The sequence below is a fragment of the Lepisosteus oculatus genome, chromosome 5, assembly GCF_040954835.1.
Source record: "Lepisosteus oculatus isolate fLepOcu1 chromosome 5, fLepOcu1.hap2, whole genome shotgun sequence".
NCBI lineage: Eukaryota > Metazoa > Chordata > Actinopteri > Semionotiformes > Lepisosteidae > Lepisosteus > Lepisosteus oculatus.
This window is the reverse complement of record NC_090700.1, coordinates 60892834-60912345: the sequence shown is the minus strand read 5'-3', so window position 1 is coordinate 60912345 and position 19512 is coordinate 60892834. Positions and strand designations below refer to the sequence as shown.

The following is a 19512-nucleotide window of genomic DNA, read 5'->3' as shown; positions in this document are numbered from 1 at the left end:
GCTGGAACATAAAAGAAGAAATCCCACTGGATTCAAAGGTAAATAAAAAAGTTTTATGCAAGGAAGATTAAGGCAATGCCTTACCTACCGCAGGGCTGCTTCCTCGCTGCACTAGGGTCAGTGGAGAAGGCAGAACATACCTGTCTGCTTACAGCACACCTGACGGCAACAGAGGAGGAGACAAGTGTCTGGTTTCCACTGGGAACAGTCCCAGTCTCCTTGCCTCACTAACGCGTAGATCCTTAGAATTGTTCCCCTGAGGGGTGGCTTAAATACATAATAATAAATAACAGCATGCAAGCCTCATGAAGCACCTCACTTGATCAAAATGTCTCAAGTGCTTATGGTTTACTATACCAGTGATTTCGTACTGTGTGTAAAGGTGCATTCTGAAATTATTGTGCACCTTGATGTAGGGCTATAGAATCTGCCCCCTGTGCTCAGTTCCCGTAGGGCTTTGTGTCTTCTGAATTTTGTTCCAACTGGAAGAGTCAACTAAACCTCACTATATTCTACATGAGACATGTGTAGAATTTTCCTTAAGGTCTTTTGTTCTGTTGTTTACACAATCCAGTACATTTACCTCATGAAAGGTACAGCTATACTGAAAGTCTTATAGGTCACTAGTTTCTAAAACTTGACAACACTTAAGAAATGAATTGAGGTATAATCTGTTCAAAATAAGAGGACAATAATTTATTTGAAATAGACAAAATATAAGTTATATAAATTAGTATACCCGAGGGTCATCGATTCTCTCTATCCTTTTCCGTTGCACTACAGCTGAATGCTATCCCAATACCTGCTCAGTTCTGTATTTGCCCCTCAGTATCCCATAATACCACTCCAACCATGTGCCACTCAGTATCCCATAAGGCTGTGCAGTGCAACTAAGGCTGGGATTTCAAAGAGCCGGATAACGGTACGGCCGGATAAATATTCCTATTTGGAAGTGATGTGAATATTCTTATAAATTGACGCCGCTGAAAAATAATCGGGTATGTTTTCTTTTCTTTATATCTACAAATAAAACGAAGAAAACTTGCATTTTCAAAGCCTGTATATTTGCGGTCATTTTAAGCAAGTGTGTGGAGAGAGGGGAAGAAAAGGGCGAGATTAGGTAGTGTACCTTGTCGTGAAGTCAGGCTTTTGCACCGATGGAGTTGCACAGGTTTTGAAAGATTGTCATGGGGAACAAAAATTCAACTTCTATTTTACGGTACATAAAATAAGAAAAAAAGCACTCTGGTGGTTTGTGCCCGTTGTGTTTCACTGAACCCGCGATACCGAGAAAGCCTGTACCACAAGCCTGTGGGAACGACTTCAGTAGGACAGTTCGGAAAATACTCTTCGTGGTTTATACAATGCTTTATACAGACCTAAACAGACAGAAGACAACAGACACCCGGAATCTAGACACATCTCTGAGCTAGCAAGATACGCCAAATACACAAGCCGCAGCTAACATATGGTATTATGTAACACAAAGGCAAATAACAATGTGATAATAGCATTACTTGAGGTATTCCGATAATTGTCATCATTATTTAACGGATGGCCCAACAATACCAGCATACTTTCTAGTAAGTAGACGAAGCATCGGATAATTCGATTTCCTGGGTGTGTTTTAGTGAGGTTACTGAAATGTATAAAAAAACAAGACTAGGGAATCAAAGTGTCTTAAGAATATTTGTGACATTATGATTGTATTATTAAATATGCTGTGTTGTAAGACGAAGATGATGAATATTGAGGTAAATTAGGCTTCTGAAGACATCATAGGAGAAAATAACTTAAGTTCCGACAGTTCGCAGCGAAGATGAATAACACATAAGCGGCAATAAATATTTGATGTCTCTTCTGCGAGCGAAACGGCAATTTTCCCCGAAGAAAGGAAATAAATCAGTTCCTCCGCGTATGTAGGTGCCCTTGCCAGAGCCGTGCGCGGAAAGGAACACAGCCCAGTTCAGACGCTATCAAATAGGAAACGAAAGGCATCGCGTTTAGTGTCTCATAAATACAGAGCTTTGTGTCTGCGGGTGAGTGATGTGATGTGCACAACAGCTTGTCCTGTAAGTCGGATACAGGACCCTGAACAAACATCTGCTCGAGCTGCCTGACTATCAAAACCACATGAATCGGTGTAGGTCTTCATTTATGGCAGTGCTGATCAACACTGTAGCCAGCAGAGCACCAGCAAGTTCTGGAGTGAGGTGGGAGATAGGTATGGCATAAAACCACTCAAGCAAAGTCCAATAATGTGAAACGACTCTTTGTTCTGCAACCAAAAAGCATGATTGTCTGCATTGCTTAATAGTTCTCTTTTGAATTTTCTCTTGTATAAGCCTGTTTGTAATTAAGGACACAAAGATGTCTTAAATGATACATGCCTATAAATAATTAAAATATATTTTATTTTGTCATACTCAGGTGTTTGGGTGGGCAAAGTGGAGAGGAGCACTGAAGTATTGAAGCCCGTCTGCTTGGCAAGCTTGGTGCTCGGTTATCGTATCCTGCTTTCAGTACCTTCCCTGACCCTGTGAGATATCATTATTTCAAAAGGGGGACACCAGCTGCTCTCGCACACCTTTATCATGATCTTCAACCTGGCATTGAAATGCTCAGAGCTGTGATTCGCGAGTGTGGGTTTCTGACACTGAGCCCCTCGTAGCAAAACCTAGGTGTCTGCTTTCTTTTCTCCCTCCTGATGGACTGCAGACACACCAGGATAAAACCTGCGGGAGGGACTGATGTGAGGCTGTGTTGGAAGAGCAGCGACTAGAAGGATGCCGCAGGATGACTGACAGGCTTGAACAGAGAAAGAGAGAGCGAGACTCCCAGAGAGACAGTGGCAATGCGGACACAGGAAAAAAAGTGCCGCACACAGCAATTTCTTTGAAAACCCCCCGTTTGCCAGCTTGTTTACTTTGAAACACAGACCTTTCTAAGCACGGAGTTCCGTTTTTTTAATATTTCTAATATCCATCTATGAGAGCCTTGATCATCTGATCTTCAGAGACCTTGAATCAACAAGGACAGATGGCTGAATAGTCAAGGTGGCTCAGTCGTGCTGCTGCATTGGAAATAAAATTCGTCCGTGTATTTGCAGGACAAACCAGGCGTCAGTAAGTCCTGGTTTTGATACAAAGTCTTCTGTGTGGAAGGCTAAGTGACACTGGCAGGCGGCAAGCTGATGAGATTAACACGCTGTTGGATTTATACACCCAGGGAAAGAAGAGCACATGCCCAGCTTCACACTTTCTTTAGGAGGATGGAGAATGAAATCCAGGTCATGGATTGCAGCTTGTAGTGTTGGTGACTAATAGATGATCAGCTTTAGTCACACTTGTATGGACAGATCCAGAGGTGCTAGTAAAAAAAAATAGTATCTTGAGTCTCATATCCACAAACGTCCTGGTAAGGGGGGAAAAAGCAGGCCCTCAGAATCTGGGGAAACAAAGTTCTTTCTGTAGATCAAAATCTTAAAAAAAACTTTACTTTTTCTAAAACTGAGCTTGTTCATGTGCAACGCAGATACAGCAGTAAGCAATCGGATCCAGCTAATTTAAAACCCCCAGTTTGGAACCCCAGCAACTTTTAGCCTCAGCTAAATAAAGCCCAGCTAACTCCCTGCCAAATCATTTTACATTCAGTCCCAGTGTGAACCTGCTGTGCTCGCTGTTACAGCTTAACCTTTTGGGCCACGTACGCGACTGGGAGTTTTGGATGGGTTTAAGGATTAGAAGGACTGCAAGCTTGGATTGGTTTAGCAGAAAGTAGGAGAGCCCACACCATGGGTCACAGACAATAGGCTGCCTGTCTCTGTCTGAAGACTGTTCTGGGTTACTTGTTTGGTTGATTAAATATGAAGACCACAGTGCTGATGCCCGGGAGTTGCTGAAGTGTGGCTGTTGCTGTCGGGCCACTTGCCAGTTTCATCTCTTCAGTCTCCTCTGCCTCCCTGTTCTGTCTTCGTTGGCTGAAAGTTTAACTCCAGCCGCAATGAGTCGGGAGTACTGCTGCTGTCAATGGTCCAACTAAGTCCACTTGTTACTGAGCCAGACAGGTATTACATCACTGTGTAGGACATCCTTGTTCAGCCGTCAAGGACAACAGGCTTTGCTGTGCCTGGCTGCCTGTTACGGACCTCGAAGGGAGGGGGTGGGGAGGGGGGGCTTTGCCGGAATTCAGCGGGCTCCTGTCAGAGCAGCTGGGCTGCATAATGAAGCTGAAGAAGCAAGTCACAGTGTGTGGTGGGGCCATCTTCTGCGTGGCTGTCTTTTCTCTCTACCTGATGCTGGATCGAGTCCAACATGACCCAGCCCGGCGGCAGGGCGTAGGAAACTTCCCCAGGGTAAGAGGGCCTGCCTGCTCCTGCGGGCACAGTAATCTCATGCATGCTGCTATTTGAGATGAAATATGCATGTCTAATAGTTGGCATTTGTTTGCTGTTTTCTGGGGCTGTGTAGTAAAGTGCCCTGCAAAGGATTAGAGTTAAAAGCATTCCCCGATAGTGTTGTAATGATGACTCATGCCATACAAACCAGGTGGTAAAGTGCCCACCCTCATTTTGATGAAGAATGTACAGGCCTAGGGGAAGAGAGAGCCATTTCAGACTTTATTTTAAATAATTTAAGGACTTTATCACATTTGGGATCATTTCAATTAAAATTTAAATAGTAATAAAACAACAGGAATCGAGGCTCAGGTGCTTAAAATTGAGCAGTGCTTATTTCTGTTTAAGAAATATGAAATTCCATTGCAGTTCATTCATTCAGAGGGGATTATGTAGGTGCTCTGCTTGTGGAATCGCAGCACCCAAACAATTTGAAGTTTATGCCCAAGGTGATTAAAATCAGAGCTAGGTCAAACTGACCCTGGCTGAGCGCTGGTTGTGTGTGGTTTCAGAGCCAGATCTCGGTGTTGCAGAACCGTATTGAGCAGCTGGAGCAGCTGTTGGAGGAGAACCACCAGATCATCAGCCACATCAAGGATTCAGTGCTGGAGCTGACGGAGACTGGAGCAGGGGCCCCTGGGGGCCAAATTCCCTTCCGCAGCCACAATGGCTCTTGGGTGGTGCCTTTTGATGGACGCCCTGCCTTCCTGTCTGTCTCACCACAGGATTGTCAGTTTGCCCTTGGGAATCAGGGGCAGAAGACGGATTTACAAGTGAGTGTTTTTTTATTTTGCAGTTTGTAGCAGAGTCATGGTAAATGTCTGTTAGTGTAAAAGGTGGCTAAGAATATAGGTGTATATATACCTGGTGTATATACTGTAGCAATCAGTGTAAGAACCAATGTGACTGCCTGCACCATTGAATTTGTTGTTTTAGCGCAGTCTGTCTCAAAAACTAATTTATTGCAGATCTACGAATAAAAGATGATCAAAATGTATTTTACATAATGGAAAGTTATTCTTGTGTTCTGGCTCTCTGCAAATGAGGGCTTAAGACTCATGCTGACTGCAAGGGATTTCAAGGAATTGAGTAATTCTTTTCCACAGGATGTACATGGGATGTGCGTCTCAGGATCCTTTTAGCGTATTCCAGTTGTCAAGCTATATGTAAGGGGATTCTGAAGGAAAATGACTGGTGCCCTCTCTGTTTTGCTTCCAGACGCTTGATGTGTATTCCCTGCTGAGCTTTGACAATGTAGATGGCGGAGTGTGGAAGCAGGGCTTTGAGATCACCTATGATCCCAGTGAGTGGGACAACGAGCCGCTGCAGGTGTTTGTGGTGCCGCACTCCCACAATGATCCAGGTGGGCGATGATGGAGGTTTAGCGCACTTCAGAAACGAAGACGTGACAGCATACCAGCATTTAGTCCTCTGTAGGTTTGGATAAAAGAAAAAAAACAAAGAATTCAGTTTATGGGGGAAAGGTTTTTGAGAAAGGACTTAGTTAAAAAAAAGGGATTAATATGTTTACATTCATTGCAATGTTGCTTTAGTAAATTCTGTATATTAAAATTCAATGGCTTAAAATTAACGTCATGCAAATAAAGTAAGAGAAGAATAGTACCTTGAAGAAGATGGATAGAAGTGGAAGCACATGTATTGTAGGTGCATTGCTCTTTTACAGAAAGCCCTGCCTTCTGAAAGGGAGGAGGACAGGCAAATTAATTTATGAGGAATATTGGCCACACCTGAAAAGAGTCTCATAGCAATTTTTGCAGGTCTGATCACGAAGAGCTTGTATTTCATCATTAATCAGCCCCTGGGATATACAGAATCTATCTGATTGGTGTGGACAGATCACACTTCTCCCGGCCTAAGCCTGTGTCCAGATGATTGTGTCTAGCGAGCTGTGGTCTCTCCACCATCCTGTTTCCTGGTGCTTGTGCTGGGAAACAGCAGGTTTCAACTGCCCTTCCCTGGGACCGCAAACAATCCAGGCTTCGATTTCAGCTGAGTCTTGTCATTTCTCCATTTCGCCAACAGAACTGCTGTGCCCCAGAAAAGTCCTTCCTTTTGTGTAAATGTAATGTTATATTACATTTAACAAAGGGTCACAAAGGGTTCTGGTTTATTTTTACACTAAAACTGTAAAAAGGCAGAGCTGCTGACACAGCTCTAGCCCTAGCTCTAGTGTTCAGTTCTAGACTGGGGTTCCTTTTGTGTGGAGCTTGCATGTTCTCTTTATATTTACACGGGTTGTCTCTGGTTCCCCCAAGTTTCCTATAGGAAGCTGCTGCCTATAGAAGGTTTATCAATATCTATAAACAATCTCTCTATCCGCATCCTCTGTGCAATGTTTCGTGTCCCATCCAGGATGTAGTCTGGGTTGCACCCTGTGCTTCTGGGATGGCCTCCAGGTTGCCACAGCCATTAATGGAAGTAAACATCTTCCAGATGATGGATTAAAAGATTTTGTATATATTCATAAGTTAATCACATTAAAATTATATGTTAAATGCAGATGATGATTATTATAATAATAATAAAAATAATAATAATTGCTTACACTTATATAGCGCTTTTCTGGACACTCCACTCAAAGCACTTTACAGGTATTAGAGATCCCCTCCACCAACACCAGTGTGCAGCCCCACCTGGATGATGTAATGGCAGCCAGAGTGCACCAGTACGTTCAACACTCATCAGCAATCAGTGGGGAGGAGAACAGAGTGATGAAGCCAATTCATAGATGGGGATTATTAGGAGGCCTTGATTGGTAAAGGCCAATGGGAAATTTGGCCAGGATGCCGGGGTTACTCCCTACTCCTTTCGAGAAACACCCTGGGATTTTTAATGACCACAGAGAGTTAGGACTATGGTTTTACGTCTCATCCAAAGGATGGCGCCTTTTTACAGTACAGTGTCCCCATCACAATACTGGGGCATTATGACCTGCAGGTTGAGTGCCCCCTACTAGCCCCTCTAACACCTCTTCCAGTAGCAACCTTCGTTTTTCCCAGGAGTCTCCCACCCAGGTACTGGCCAGGCTCACACCTGCTGAGCTTCAGCGAGCTGCCAGCTGTGAGTTGCAGATGATGAGAAACTCTGTTCATATACAAGATAGATACTTTATTGATCCCGTGAGGGAAATTGCAAGGTCACCTAGTATTTACTGTAGTTGTCTGTAGTGCTGCATGGTGCTTTATCAGTGCTGTTGGCGTGCTTGGATTGGTTATTTATTTCTTGTTTGAAATAAAAGCCTGTAGTGTTGGGGGTCCCACTAGAGGTGAAGGAACAGCTGTGCTGTCAGCGCACTCAAAGCCCTGCTGTCTGATTGACAGGCTGGATTAAGACCTTTGACAAGTATTACTTCGACCAGACGCAACACATCATCAACAACATGCTGGTCAAACTGCAGGAGGACCCGCGGCGCAAGTTCATCTGGTCCGAGATCTCCTTCTTCGCCAAGTGGTGGGAGAGTGTGGACGTGCAGAAACGGGAAGCTATGAGCAAGTAAGCCAAAAGAGCCACACAAAAGCTGGGAGAAGAAACTGAAAAAGAAGCAAGGTTCACTCAATGTCAGTTTCCCAATAATCCTGTTTATAATCACTGCAAACAGTGCATTCCATGAGTCTCCCTCCCTCGGTATAAAAGCCTACACTTTTTTAAATTATAAATGACAGTCTGACCTAATGCAGTCTGACAAGTTTCCAGATGTGAAGATCATTCACAGTGCTACTTGGAAGGACTTTCTAAATATTTCCCAATTCCAATAAATCCTAAACATTTAACAAACTAAGGACTCCTCATGTTTCAAGAATGATTTCTTACTCCCTTAGTATACCAATTGTGGGGTGTCTGCTGCAAGTTGAAAGACTGCGCTTGTGCCCTGGTCCTGACGGTCACTTTCTTGTGCTTCATCAGACTGATTCGGAGTGGTCAGGTGGAGATGGTGACAGGGGGCTGGGTGATGACCGATGAGGCCAATGTCCACTACTTTGCAATGATTGACCAGCTCATTGAGGGGCACCAGTGGTTGGAGAAGAACATAGGTAACGTAATCATCACAAAGTACTGTCCTCTTGAGAACTAATGCTGTGAAGTGTTTTCAGTCCTAGTAATGTGTGTGGTATGGGTCTACAACATGATGCACTCTAACAGGCCCCTACGTTTGCTCATGGTACTTTAACTCTGTGGAATTGCAGCAACATGGTAAATTTGTATTCTGTGCTGTAGGAGTTACCCCACGGTCTGGCTGGGCTGTTGACCCCTTCGGTCACAGTGCCACCATGTCTTATGTGTTGAAGAGGGCCAATCTGACCAGCATGCTCATCCAAAGGGTGCACTACTCCATCAAGAAACACTTCTCTGCCACACAGAGCCTGGAGTTCATGTGGAGGCAAGCGTGGGGTAAGCATCCATATGCCACTTGGATTCTCGGTGACCTTTGTGAAATATCAGTCTACTGTAGTTGTTTCAAAGATTTCTGACGCTAATCGTTACATTTTTCAGCAAGCAAGTGAAACTTGAAGGGGGGGAGGGGGCTAGCATCATTATTTGTACTTATCTTCTCAGCCATTCATGAAAATCTGTTGTCTATGAGTGCACATAAACTAGAGATGCTAGAGGGTGGGGTATAAAGTATTAAATTAAGTAAGAAAAAAAACTTGTTTTCCAATTCCAGATCCTGCCTCTAGTACAGATATCTTCTGCCACATGATGCCCTTCTACAGCTATGATGTGCCACACACCTGTGGCCCTGATCCCAAAATCTGCTGCCAGTTCGACTTCAAAAGGCTGCCAGGTGGGAGGGTGAACTGTCCCTGGAAAGTGCCCCCCCGTGCCATTGTCGAGGCGAATGTGGCCGAGAGGTGAGTCTGTCTCTCCTTGCACAGTTCCACGTGCTGTTCTACTCAGGTTTACATGAACCAGTATGCGTAAGTAAGATGGATTTTACAAATTTTACACCAATATTAATGACAAAATATGTGCTGTCTGGCTATCGTCCTCCCCAAATAGAGCCAAACTCCTCCTTGATCAGTACCGGAAGAAATCGAAGTTGTTCCGCAGCAAAGTGGTTCTGGTCCCACTGGGAGATGACTTCCGATATGACAAGGCACAGGAATGGGATCAGCAATACATCAACTACCAGAAGCTCTTTGACTACATGAACTCGCACCCTGAGATGCATGTGCATGTAAGAATTAGCTGGAGCCCTTTAAGCGTATGCTCTTTGTCTGTTATAAGCTCTGTTTCTTCTATGTTGTTCCCCATAAAGTTATGTGTGACATTAATTATAGATTTTTTTAAACTATGTACAGCTGTACAAAAGTCTCATTATACAGAGTCCTAATACAATGTGTAAACTCTGATTACCAGGATAAGAAATGAAGGAATGTGTCCTTGTCTTTGCATGGCTGGAAGGATGGATGGAGTCTTATTACTGTCATGATTCCGTTTTGATTTTGGATGTCTGTGTTTGCCCAGGCCCAGTTTGGGACACTGACGGACTACTTTGATGCCGTTTACACCACGAATGGTGTGGCACACGGGACCAGACCTCCTGACTACCCTGTGCTGAGTGGGGACTTCTTTGCGTATGCAGACCGAGAGGACCACTATTGGAGTGGCTTTTATACTTCCCGGCCTTTCTACAAAAACCTGGACCGTGTGCTGGAGTCCCATCTCAGGTGAGCGGCTAACAAGTTATAATCATATTCCTTACACCTGCCTCAGGGACAGTTTAATCTTTTTTAAATGCAGTAATCAGTTTATGTATGTGTTTCATCTCAGAAGCAAAATCTTTTTTTGTTAAATCAGGGTTATAAACACTTAACACCAGTTTAAACCTGAAAGCCCACCAAGTACTATTGAATTAACTTTTATTAATCAGTCTTACAGATGTATTGGATTAATGATATAATCTCGATCATTGTGCCTTCTCATGCCTTGATAGCACTTTACTGTGCGTGTCCTCCTGTCATGATGGTAATGGACTTATTTTGCAAGTCGCCCTGGGTAAGGGAGTCTCCTAAGTACATATAAATATTAACAGCACAGTGGTGAACAGTGTCAGGCCAGTGAGGTGAAGACTGGGTCTCCATACTTACAGTTGTGTTTTGTGCTGCAGGGGTGCTGAAATTCTCTTTAGTTTAGCCCTGGCTCACTCAAGGCATGCTGGCATGGAGGGTCGTTACCCCACGTCTGATTACTCTCTCCTCACTGATGCCCGCCGCAACATCGGGCTCTTCCAGCACCACGATGCCATCACTGGCACCGCCAAGGAGGTGGTTGTCATTGACTACGGTGTCAGGTAGGTTAAGCAGGTGGGGGCTCTCCAGCCCTAGAGGGGCTTAATGCAGCATGTGTCATGGCTACCCTGTACTCCACCTTAACAGGTATTTGTCTGAAACACCGAAAACATGACTGAACTAAGCTGACAAGGGTGCTTCAAATTTTTCTTTACAGTAGAGATGACCTTTTTTTTCACCATGTGTTTTATTAACATGCAAAGGTAACCAGAAAAAAAAGGAGTTGCCAGTCATCTTAGAACTTCAAGTATTACAAATATAAATGAGTATAAAGTCTGTTATGTATCATACTTTTGCATCTTTACAGAGGATATACTGCATAAAGTAATTCTCATTAAGTTCTAGAAAAAATCCACATCTCCCAGTATCTCACAAAAATTTCCTTTTGGTCTCTTGACTGAAAGAAAAATCTCTGAAACAATAACAATCCAGTTTTCTTTTGTTTGGGGAGTCTCTTTGTAACCATTTACGTTATAGCTTTCTTACTTGCTGCCAAGAATGCATTTAGCAAGTATTTATCTCTTCCTACAACCTCATCAGGGAGATTACCCAGATATAGAACTGAACAGTAGAGATGGCTCTTAAATGGTAGAAAAAGACTTATTTTCCAATTCCAGAACCTGCCTCTACTACAGATATCTTCTGGCACATGATGGCCTTCAGCAGCTAGGATGTGCCACAGCCTGATCCCAGGATCTGCTGCCAGTTCGACTTCAGGAGGCTACTGGGTGGGAAGGTGACAGTTTTTAAGCTTAAAAAATAATTAACTGAGAAATATATTTTTTATTTTCTCAGGTTACTGCGTTCCCTTGTAGGCCTAAAGAGAGTGATCATAAATGCTGCTCACTTCCTGATCCTCAGAAACAAGGATCAATATCGTTTCTACCAGACAGAGCCCTTCCTGGAAACGGTAAGTGAAAGACCCTTTTTATGGATTTTTACTGACACTGCAGTCTTCTACAGACATCAGTTATCTCAAAATCTCACAACCTTAATTGTCTCTTTTCAGGATGATAGGCGTGCAACACAAGACTCACTGCCCCAGCGCACACTCATTGAGCTGGACTCCACCCCTAGGTACAATCCCTCAATACTCCCCCACACCACAGAACAGGTCAGGTGGGGAAATAATGCATGCCGAACTTTTTCGCTCTCCATGTCCAACCACAGCACAAATGGTAGCCAAATTAAAGCGATTTTGTTGTCCTATGGAAAAGGTAAGATAAATATGGCTTTAGAACCCTGCTTTCCTAGCCATGTATCTTTTTTATAATTAAGTCTGTAACTATTCATGGAAACTATTCTGGGCTAACCGTTTCTCTTAAATACCAACTAAGGCCCCAAACCATGGAAGTGTCACATAGCCATCATAGCACTGTTTGTTCAGCTCCCTGACCTGCCTTTCCCCTCAGGTACCTGGTGGTGTTTAACCCAGTGGAGCAGGAGAGACTGTGTCTGGTGACGGTGTTGGTGAACTCGGCGCGGGTTCGGGTCTTGACTGAGGACGGGCAGACTCTTCCGGTCCAGCTGAGCGCCCAGTGGACCTCCCCCAGTGAAATGAGTCAGGACGGGTTTCAGGTGGGTGTGGTGTCAGGGTGTCACCTGTGAGGTTGGGTTTGCTCCAGCTGTCTACCAAAAATGTGTCCAAAATATTTCATGGGATTTCTTTTCCTGAAAACCATTTTGCACTCTGAGCTTGAACACTGCACCGCTTTTTCCCAACAAGAAAGCAAGAAACGCTGCCAGGTTTTTAACTTGAATCTCGAATCTTCCCAATTCTTACCAAACTACCACATCAGTCTCTTTGGCAACATCAGGCGTAGATGTTGTAGATATTTATCTGAGGTCTCAGGGTCCTTTTCCGCCTTCTTACCCTTCTGGTTGTGCGACGATGCAGGCCTCCTTTGCCACCCGTCTCCCTGCTCTGGGCCTGGCGGTGTTCCAGCTGTACGACTCCTTCGACTCCGCGCTGACCCTGCGCTCCGACACGGTGCTGCGCTTGAACGGGAGGGGGCTGACGCCCAGGGGCGTGGACCCCCTCCCGCTGCGCGTCCACGCCTCGGACCAGCACGACTTCTACATCCAGAGCCAGAACCTGCTGCTGAGCTTCTCGGGCTCCACAGGCCTGTTGGAGGTGAGAGGGAGGCAGGAGAGAAAGACAGGCTCTGGCCTAGTAGATGATGTTCAGGATCGGGCGATCGGTGTAGAGAACTGCTCTTTTATTCACGGGGCCTCTGCATTGGAATACCCCTGAATCTCCCCGAGGCCTGGCATGGCCAATGCTTCTTAAAAGACATGTTCAGCTGAATTTTCATGGATATTGTCTATACAATTTTAGTGGCAGGACACCACAATAAACCATAGTGATGCCTGTTGGTGTCATTATATTTTGGGGTGTTAATGCAGCGTGTGACTGGGTTTCTCTCTTTCCAGAGTGTGACGCGCAAGGAGGACCAGCAGGAGGTGAAGCTGCAGATGGAGTTTTGGATCTACGGCACCAGGGCATCCAAGGACAAGAGTGGGGCGTACCTCTTCCTGCCTGACGGTGAACCCAAGGTCTGCTCTCTCCACCTCCTCCCTCTCCCCCACTCACTGAAGTCTGTTTCCCTGATTCCGTCTGAAGGTGGAAATTTATTCCTTCTGGCTTCGCCCTCTCGCTCTCTCTCCAGCCCTACATGCAGAAGGAACCCCCAATAGTACGTGTGGTTGAGGGCCCGTTATTCTGCGAGGTGGTCACTTACTACCAGCACTTCCAGTTGACTGTCCGGATCCACAATTTGCCCGGTATGGCTGCACACAGTGGGTCTGTTCTCTGTCTGTGGCTTTAACAGCTTCTGACACAAGACAGCCTGCTTCCCTTCCTCTCATCAGCCTCCGTGTCCTCTCCTTCCCTCTGTGTCTGTTCCCCAGGAGTGGATGGGCTCTCTCTTGATATCACCACCTTGGTTGACATCAGGGACCAGACCAACAAGGAGCTGGCAATGCGGCTGGTCACTAACATCCAAAGCGAGAGTTTCTTTTTCACAGACCTCAATGGATTCCAGGTGAAATAAGCCTACAGCTATAGACGTGTGTGTTAAACACAAGCCTTTTTATGACTTGGAAAGCTTCTTAGATTTAAGCAATTTTATATTACAGTGCATTTAATTAGTTTACAACTTTGCTATTTAATTAGCAAAAGGTCATCCTGACTGGCTGTAGAGATCTCCTATGACTCATTTGTGTTTTTTATTCCAGTCTGTGATTTCAACCCCAAATTAATTAAAAAGAGGTATCTTTATTAATCTCCTTCTTATTGTGCTGGAAACCCAAGCCTATGTATGTGTTTAAATCCACTCACTTTCTCTCTATGTGTCCATTTGTGCAGATTCAGCCCCGGCGATACTTCAAGAAGCTCCCCTTGCAGGCCAATTTCTACCCCATGCCTACTATGGCTTACATCCAGGACAGCCAGTACCGGCTCACTTTGCACACAGCGCAGGCCCTGGGGGTGTCCAGCCTGGAGAGCGGTCAGTCTTCCTGGCTTACCTGAACACCATGGGGGAGCAGAGCTCAGCCTGCGCAGTATAAAGCTACCAATTTGCCTCGTGTCTCTTTTTCTTTCATCTGGCCACCCCTTCAATTTATTTAGAGATCGTACACTTGCAGTGACTTCGATTAGATTTAAAGCTCAGATGCCTTACTGATGAGGGTTCAGCCAAAGAGTCCACACAAACTAGGTAGCAGGTAGAGCTGCAATGCCACAAAAAGACAAGTCCCTGTCACTCTGCTTGCCTCTCTCCGTCTCCCTAGGTCAACTGGAAGTGATTCTGGACAGGCGGCTGATGCAGGATGACAATCGCGGGCTGGGCCAGGGACTGAAGGACAACAAGAGGACTGAAAACAAGTTCAGGATCCTGCTGGAGAGAAGAGTCTCTGCTAGCAAGGTACCAGAGAGGCAGGGGTATGACAAAAGAGAGGGAGTGATACTGCAAAATCTAAAATCAAGGGAAGGATGACTAGCATTAGCATGCCACTAACTAGCAAACTTCATTAAGCGAGATTTCTTAACTGAACTACCTTTTGTAACAGAATTTACAAGGTAAGTATTAGAGTTAAATGCTTGCTATCTGAATTCTTGGCAGTCTTTTTTTTTTTGGTATTGCAGCCGCCTGAAATGTCACATATCTCATCCCGCTCATGTTAATTCCCCTTTTCCTTCTCTTGTCATCCCTGCTTGCCCCCTCCACTCAGCATGCAGGCTTTCTTTCCACAGTCTCCTCCATGTTTCACTCTCTCATCTCCCACATCTTTGGAGGCAGCACCCAGGAGGTAACATGTCTGGGGTGAAAGGGGAGGACATGACCCTCTTCACCTTCTGTGGCGTAGCTGTAGCTGCATTTCTCTAGACGTTCAGTGCCCTTATCGGTGCTTTAGTGCTTCTGTGAGGTTGCTGGTAGCTGAGAATCTATGTGTCGGCAACAGGAAAATAAAAGAAGGTCTTGGTGCATAAGTTCTCAGGTCTGAATTTCACAGCAATGGGAAAAAAAGATTCTCTTGGCTTTGACAAGTATATTTTTTCAGAGGTGGTAGCTCTGGAACCATTCCGACAGTTGTGAAGCAAAACTGCGATGGCTTGAGGCAAAAAACAGAGACAGTAACTGATAACCGTCAAGTTAAACAGCCTGATCCAAGAATTAGAGTTGAGCAAGTTTACGTGTTAAAAAATGGCAGATGGTATTACTGGTACAGATATACTAAGAAAGTATAGGCTTTTTTGTTTTTCTTTGGCATGGTCCTATGCACATGGTTTCCTGCTTGCTCTTGACCAACCTGGTCTTCCCCTCTCTCCTAGGTGCAGGACAGCCAGCCGGTCAGCTTCCCCTCGCTGCTCAGTCACATGACATCTGTGTACTTGAATTATGGGTTCCTGGCTTTTCCAGTGTTGCCAAAAAAACGTGGTGTGCCCCCCCTGCGTTCCTTTGCTCCTCTCTCAGGGACCATGCCATGTGACTTCCACCTGCTGAACCTGCGCAACATTCAGAATCAGGTGGGTGGCCATGGCTGACCAGCCTCCCTCAAAGACACCTCCCTCTAGTCCCTTCAAGAGACAATCCAGCTTGAGAAGGAGCTTTGATGACTAAGAACAGTGACCTTTCCTCTTAAGCTGATGCACTTTCAAAAGCAAGATAGCTTGCAAGTAAATTGTTAAACAGAAGGCTGATTCTAAATTGCAGTGAGGTGAGTAACACAAGAAGTGCCACAAGTGTCTCAGTTTAACAGTTCTGTCCGCCCTTGTGGAAGGTTAATTCTTCCAGACACCGTGTTTGTGTTTGTGCAGACGTAGTGCTCCGATGCAGTGCAAGATCTAACAGCAGCTCGGTCTGTGATCTGTGTTGCTCGACAGGGCGAGCAGACCCCATCCCTCGACACTGCCCTGATCCTGCACCGGAAGGGCTTTGACTGCAGCCTGGAGGCCTGGAACCTGGGCTTCAACTGCACAACCACACAGGGCAAGGTGAGGTTGGGACGAGAGGCGGGATGCTCTGTAATTGTGTTGAAAAATGTAACTGTTCAAATTACTCTTTTTTTCAGCCTCATAAGATTCTAACTCAGTTACATTAGCCTAATCCTAATTCTAAGTTCAATTCTTTGCCTAAGCATCTTGGTACACTAATTATTTCTGTCCGAGGTCAAACCTGAGACTTACTCCATCTCTGACTTAGAGCCCAATCTTGGCCGTGTTTTAATCCTAATAATACAGTATACTGTAGACCTTAATGCATCCTTAGACCTAATCCTAATTTTTACATTAGTTCTAACCTCTCAACTTTTAAATGAATCCTAACCCAGTCACAATCTTACTCCACCCCCAAAAGTTAACTATGGTAGATCTGTGTTACTGAAGTTCTTCATTAACAGTGAATCTTTTCACAGCTCAGATCCTAGAGAGCCAGTTTTATAGTCTGAAATGGTCAATGAACAAACATCTAAATGCATGTTAACTACACCTATTTAAGCAACCGATTGGTCCAATTGAAATGAAAAGCAGAAAATAGTATGGCTCCCCAGGACCAGGAATGCAGACTCATGACAATTGAAAAAAATGTTTTACATTTTTCTTGCTCCTTAAATTGATAAAACGTTGGAGGAGTACCATGAGTTGTAGTTGTATACAGTATTCATGTTCTTAATGTAATGGACTAGACATTGCATTATTTCCGATGCCCTATTCTTAGTAGGATTGTGGTGACTGAGAACTCAATTTAAGGCTTTCTGTGTCTTTCACTGTGCAGCTGTCCCTGTCTGGCCTGTTCCAAGCCTTGGATGTGCAGTCTGTGCAGCCCATGTCTTTATCTTTAATGTACGCTGGGACTCCTCTCTCCAATGGCTCTCTGATCAAGATGGATCCCATGGAGATCTCCACCTTCAAGATAAGATTCCGCTAGCTTCTTTCGCCCACAGGGCCTGCAGCATCAAATAGAGCACACCTGATCCACTGTCTGCAGTCTGTCCTCTTGCAGTGCTGTAAAAGCCACTGAACTGGAAAAAGACTTTCATATTGCGTGTATAAATCCACGTACACACGCATATCCATTGGAACTTTCAATGTGGCTGGATTTCATTCAGGGTAAGCCTGTGCTCTTGGAAAGCATCAGTTTGTACCACTTTTTCCTGCCCTTTGTGGTGCTCACTACATTGTTATTAGGATCAGCTTGAAGCTGCACAGGACTTGCATCAAATATGAGTGTGGAACTGGGAAAAATGAGTGTGTGGAATCCAGAAGCCCTCCGGTCCATTCATGTCCAATAGACTAGGTCTCCTCTGGTCAGACTGAAAGGAACTCTATTCCCGTGAGAGGTCAGATCAGCCAGGGGCAGAGATGGAAACTTGCCATAAGTATCTGTGCCAGTCTGCACTCCTCTGAGAAACCAGTCAATGGCAATCTGTGCTTGTCTCCACTCACTAGAGCAGCAGTATTTTGCAAATCAGCTTTAAGATTCATTGAATCATATAATCTCCTTCTTAAACCCCCTAACAATGAACTACTTATAAACTGTAAAATGGTGTGCTTCATGGGGGACTTGGATTCTTGTCAGATGAACTGCTATTATTTCTGTATTCTGATTGTTAAGAATTATTTTGTACTATATCACACACATTTGCATCAGGGAGAGACTGAGATTTGATTTTCTGTTTTCCTATTGTACATAATCGGGTTTTCGGGTCGGGCAAAGCTTTGTAAAAAAAGTTTGTGCGTTCCTGAATATTATCTCAGTGCCAAAAGCTTATTGTGTTCTTATACGAGGGCATAATGGCTATGGTCTCTTTCCCTGTATGTTTTGTTGCTTGACACCTGTTGAGTCCCACAAAGTTGTTGGTGAAAGGCTATATTTAGCTGTGTGTGAGTTCTTTGCTGTAGTATATCAGGCTACTTTCAAGCCTCAAAGGTTGAAGGCTGTCAACCCCCTACAACTGTGAAGTGTTAATATCAACAACCTGCTTTCTGGCTCCTTTCTAAGCCTTGAGCCTACTATTGCACTAGTTCTGAGCTAACACGTACAGTACCACTGCACAGGCCCATGCGTGGCTAGTGGGGTTGGCGGAGTTCACTGGCACAAAGCACTCTTGGTGAATGGTCAGCCAGATTTGATCTAGGATAGTATTCACTGTATGTCTGTAATATAAAAACTGCCACTTTGTCATGTTTAACTTATTCATTTGCCATTAACATCAGATTGGCGTTGTTACACTTCATGCAGTAGAAAATCCTGCCTCATTTCGAAGCTATTAAAAAGATTGGTAAGTCATTGCTGCAGACAGGAGACAGCAGGCCTGTGGGTGTAAAAGCTGCAAGCAGGGCCCAGCATTTGTTTCGTGGTATATAGAAGGCCTGTCTGTGTTGACGGTGTCAGGCCTCTCAGCCCAAAGTGTTATCAGACATGCAGTGTTGTCACTCTGTCGGCCAGTCCTTTGGCTGTGCTGCCAGACAGCGCGTGAGAAACCTGAAACCCTGTCAGTTGCGTCCTCTACACAGACCTCTCTGCCTGGACTGCACAAGGCTTTATCTCCTTTAGTGCAGCCACTCTGCTATTAGACCATCAGTGTTCCACGCTTCGTAGTTAGACCTTTTATATGTTGTATTTGTTGTAGCTCTTGATTTAAAAATGAAAAAAATAAATGTTACAGATTTTATTTCTGTTTGACAAAGAAGTTGTCTTATCTTTTGAGTACTCGCCAAGCTGTGTGTGAAATAAGAAAATATCCATTGGTCCACTTTCCCATTTCCTATCCTGGCAAGCGACGGTCAAGAAGGATACACCCTAGACGGGACACCAGTCCATCACAGGTCAGAAACGGACATGAACGTGCACAAACACACCAGGGCTGGTTCTCCCAGAGGCCGTTTAACCTGCTGCTATGACTTTACACTGAAGCAGTAATCCAATGCAATACATGGAGAAGATAAAAAAAAAAAACTGCAGGATTTAAGGCTGACTTAGTAGTAGTAGTAATTACTATTAATTTTTGCTTTTGTAACGTGTATGTGGAAATCAGCCAGCAGTCACAAGGTGCTGTGCCTCCAGGTTGAAATGCAGCAGAGTAACAAAACCCCTGAGTGAGAGAAGTGGACTGTAAAGAAGAAAGGATTGAAAACGTGCTGGCTGTCTTGTGGCGTCAGTCATAAACAAGTCCCTAACTGAAAGTGCTGTTAGTACACAAGGTCACCGCTTTCATCTTTCCTATCAACAGTCCCACAAATACATCAAGATACAAGAACTGCAGCCCGTGATTAATATTAAGCACTTTGCTCTGCTGAAGAGT

The 19512-nt window shown here is 44.6% G+C and overlaps 1 protein-coding gene across 5 annotated transcripts; it reads left to right on the top strand.

Annotated features, from left to right (window-relative positions):
- Window positions 1-880: 880 nt before the first annotated feature.
- Window positions 881-18900, top strand: man2a2 (mannosidase, alpha, class 2A, member 2). 5 transcript variants are annotated; one of them, XM_015343629.2, is made up of 24 exons: window positions 881-998; window positions 2431-4354; window positions 4930-5169; window positions 5615-5759; window positions 7738-7909; window positions 8321-8448; window positions 8633-8806; window positions 9081-9267; window positions 9416-9593; window positions 9884-10086; window positions 10527-10709; window positions 11503-11617; window positions 11717-11784; window positions 12120-12285; window positions 12605-12841; window positions 13141-13263; window positions 13377-13491; window positions 13618-13751; window positions 14075-14216; window positions 14500-14633; window positions 14941-15018; window positions 15542-15736; window positions 16094-16204; window positions 16983-18900. In XM_015343629.2, exons 2-24 carry the CDS (start codon window positions 4223-4225, stop codon window positions 17133-17135), a joined length of 3513 nt encoding a protein of 1170 aa, XP_015199115.2. In that variant the 5' UTR covers window positions 881-998; window positions 2431-4222; the 3' UTR covers window positions 17136-18900. The 5 variants fall into 5 exon arrangements, with proteins under 5 accessions (XP_015199115.2, XP_015199116.2, XP_015199114.2 ...); XM_015343630.2 differs by having other exon boundaries at window positions 4909-5169; window positions 5615-5699; XM_015343628.2 differs by having other exon boundaries at window positions 4909-5169.
- The last annotated feature ends 612 nt before the right edge of the window (window positions 18901-19512 follow it).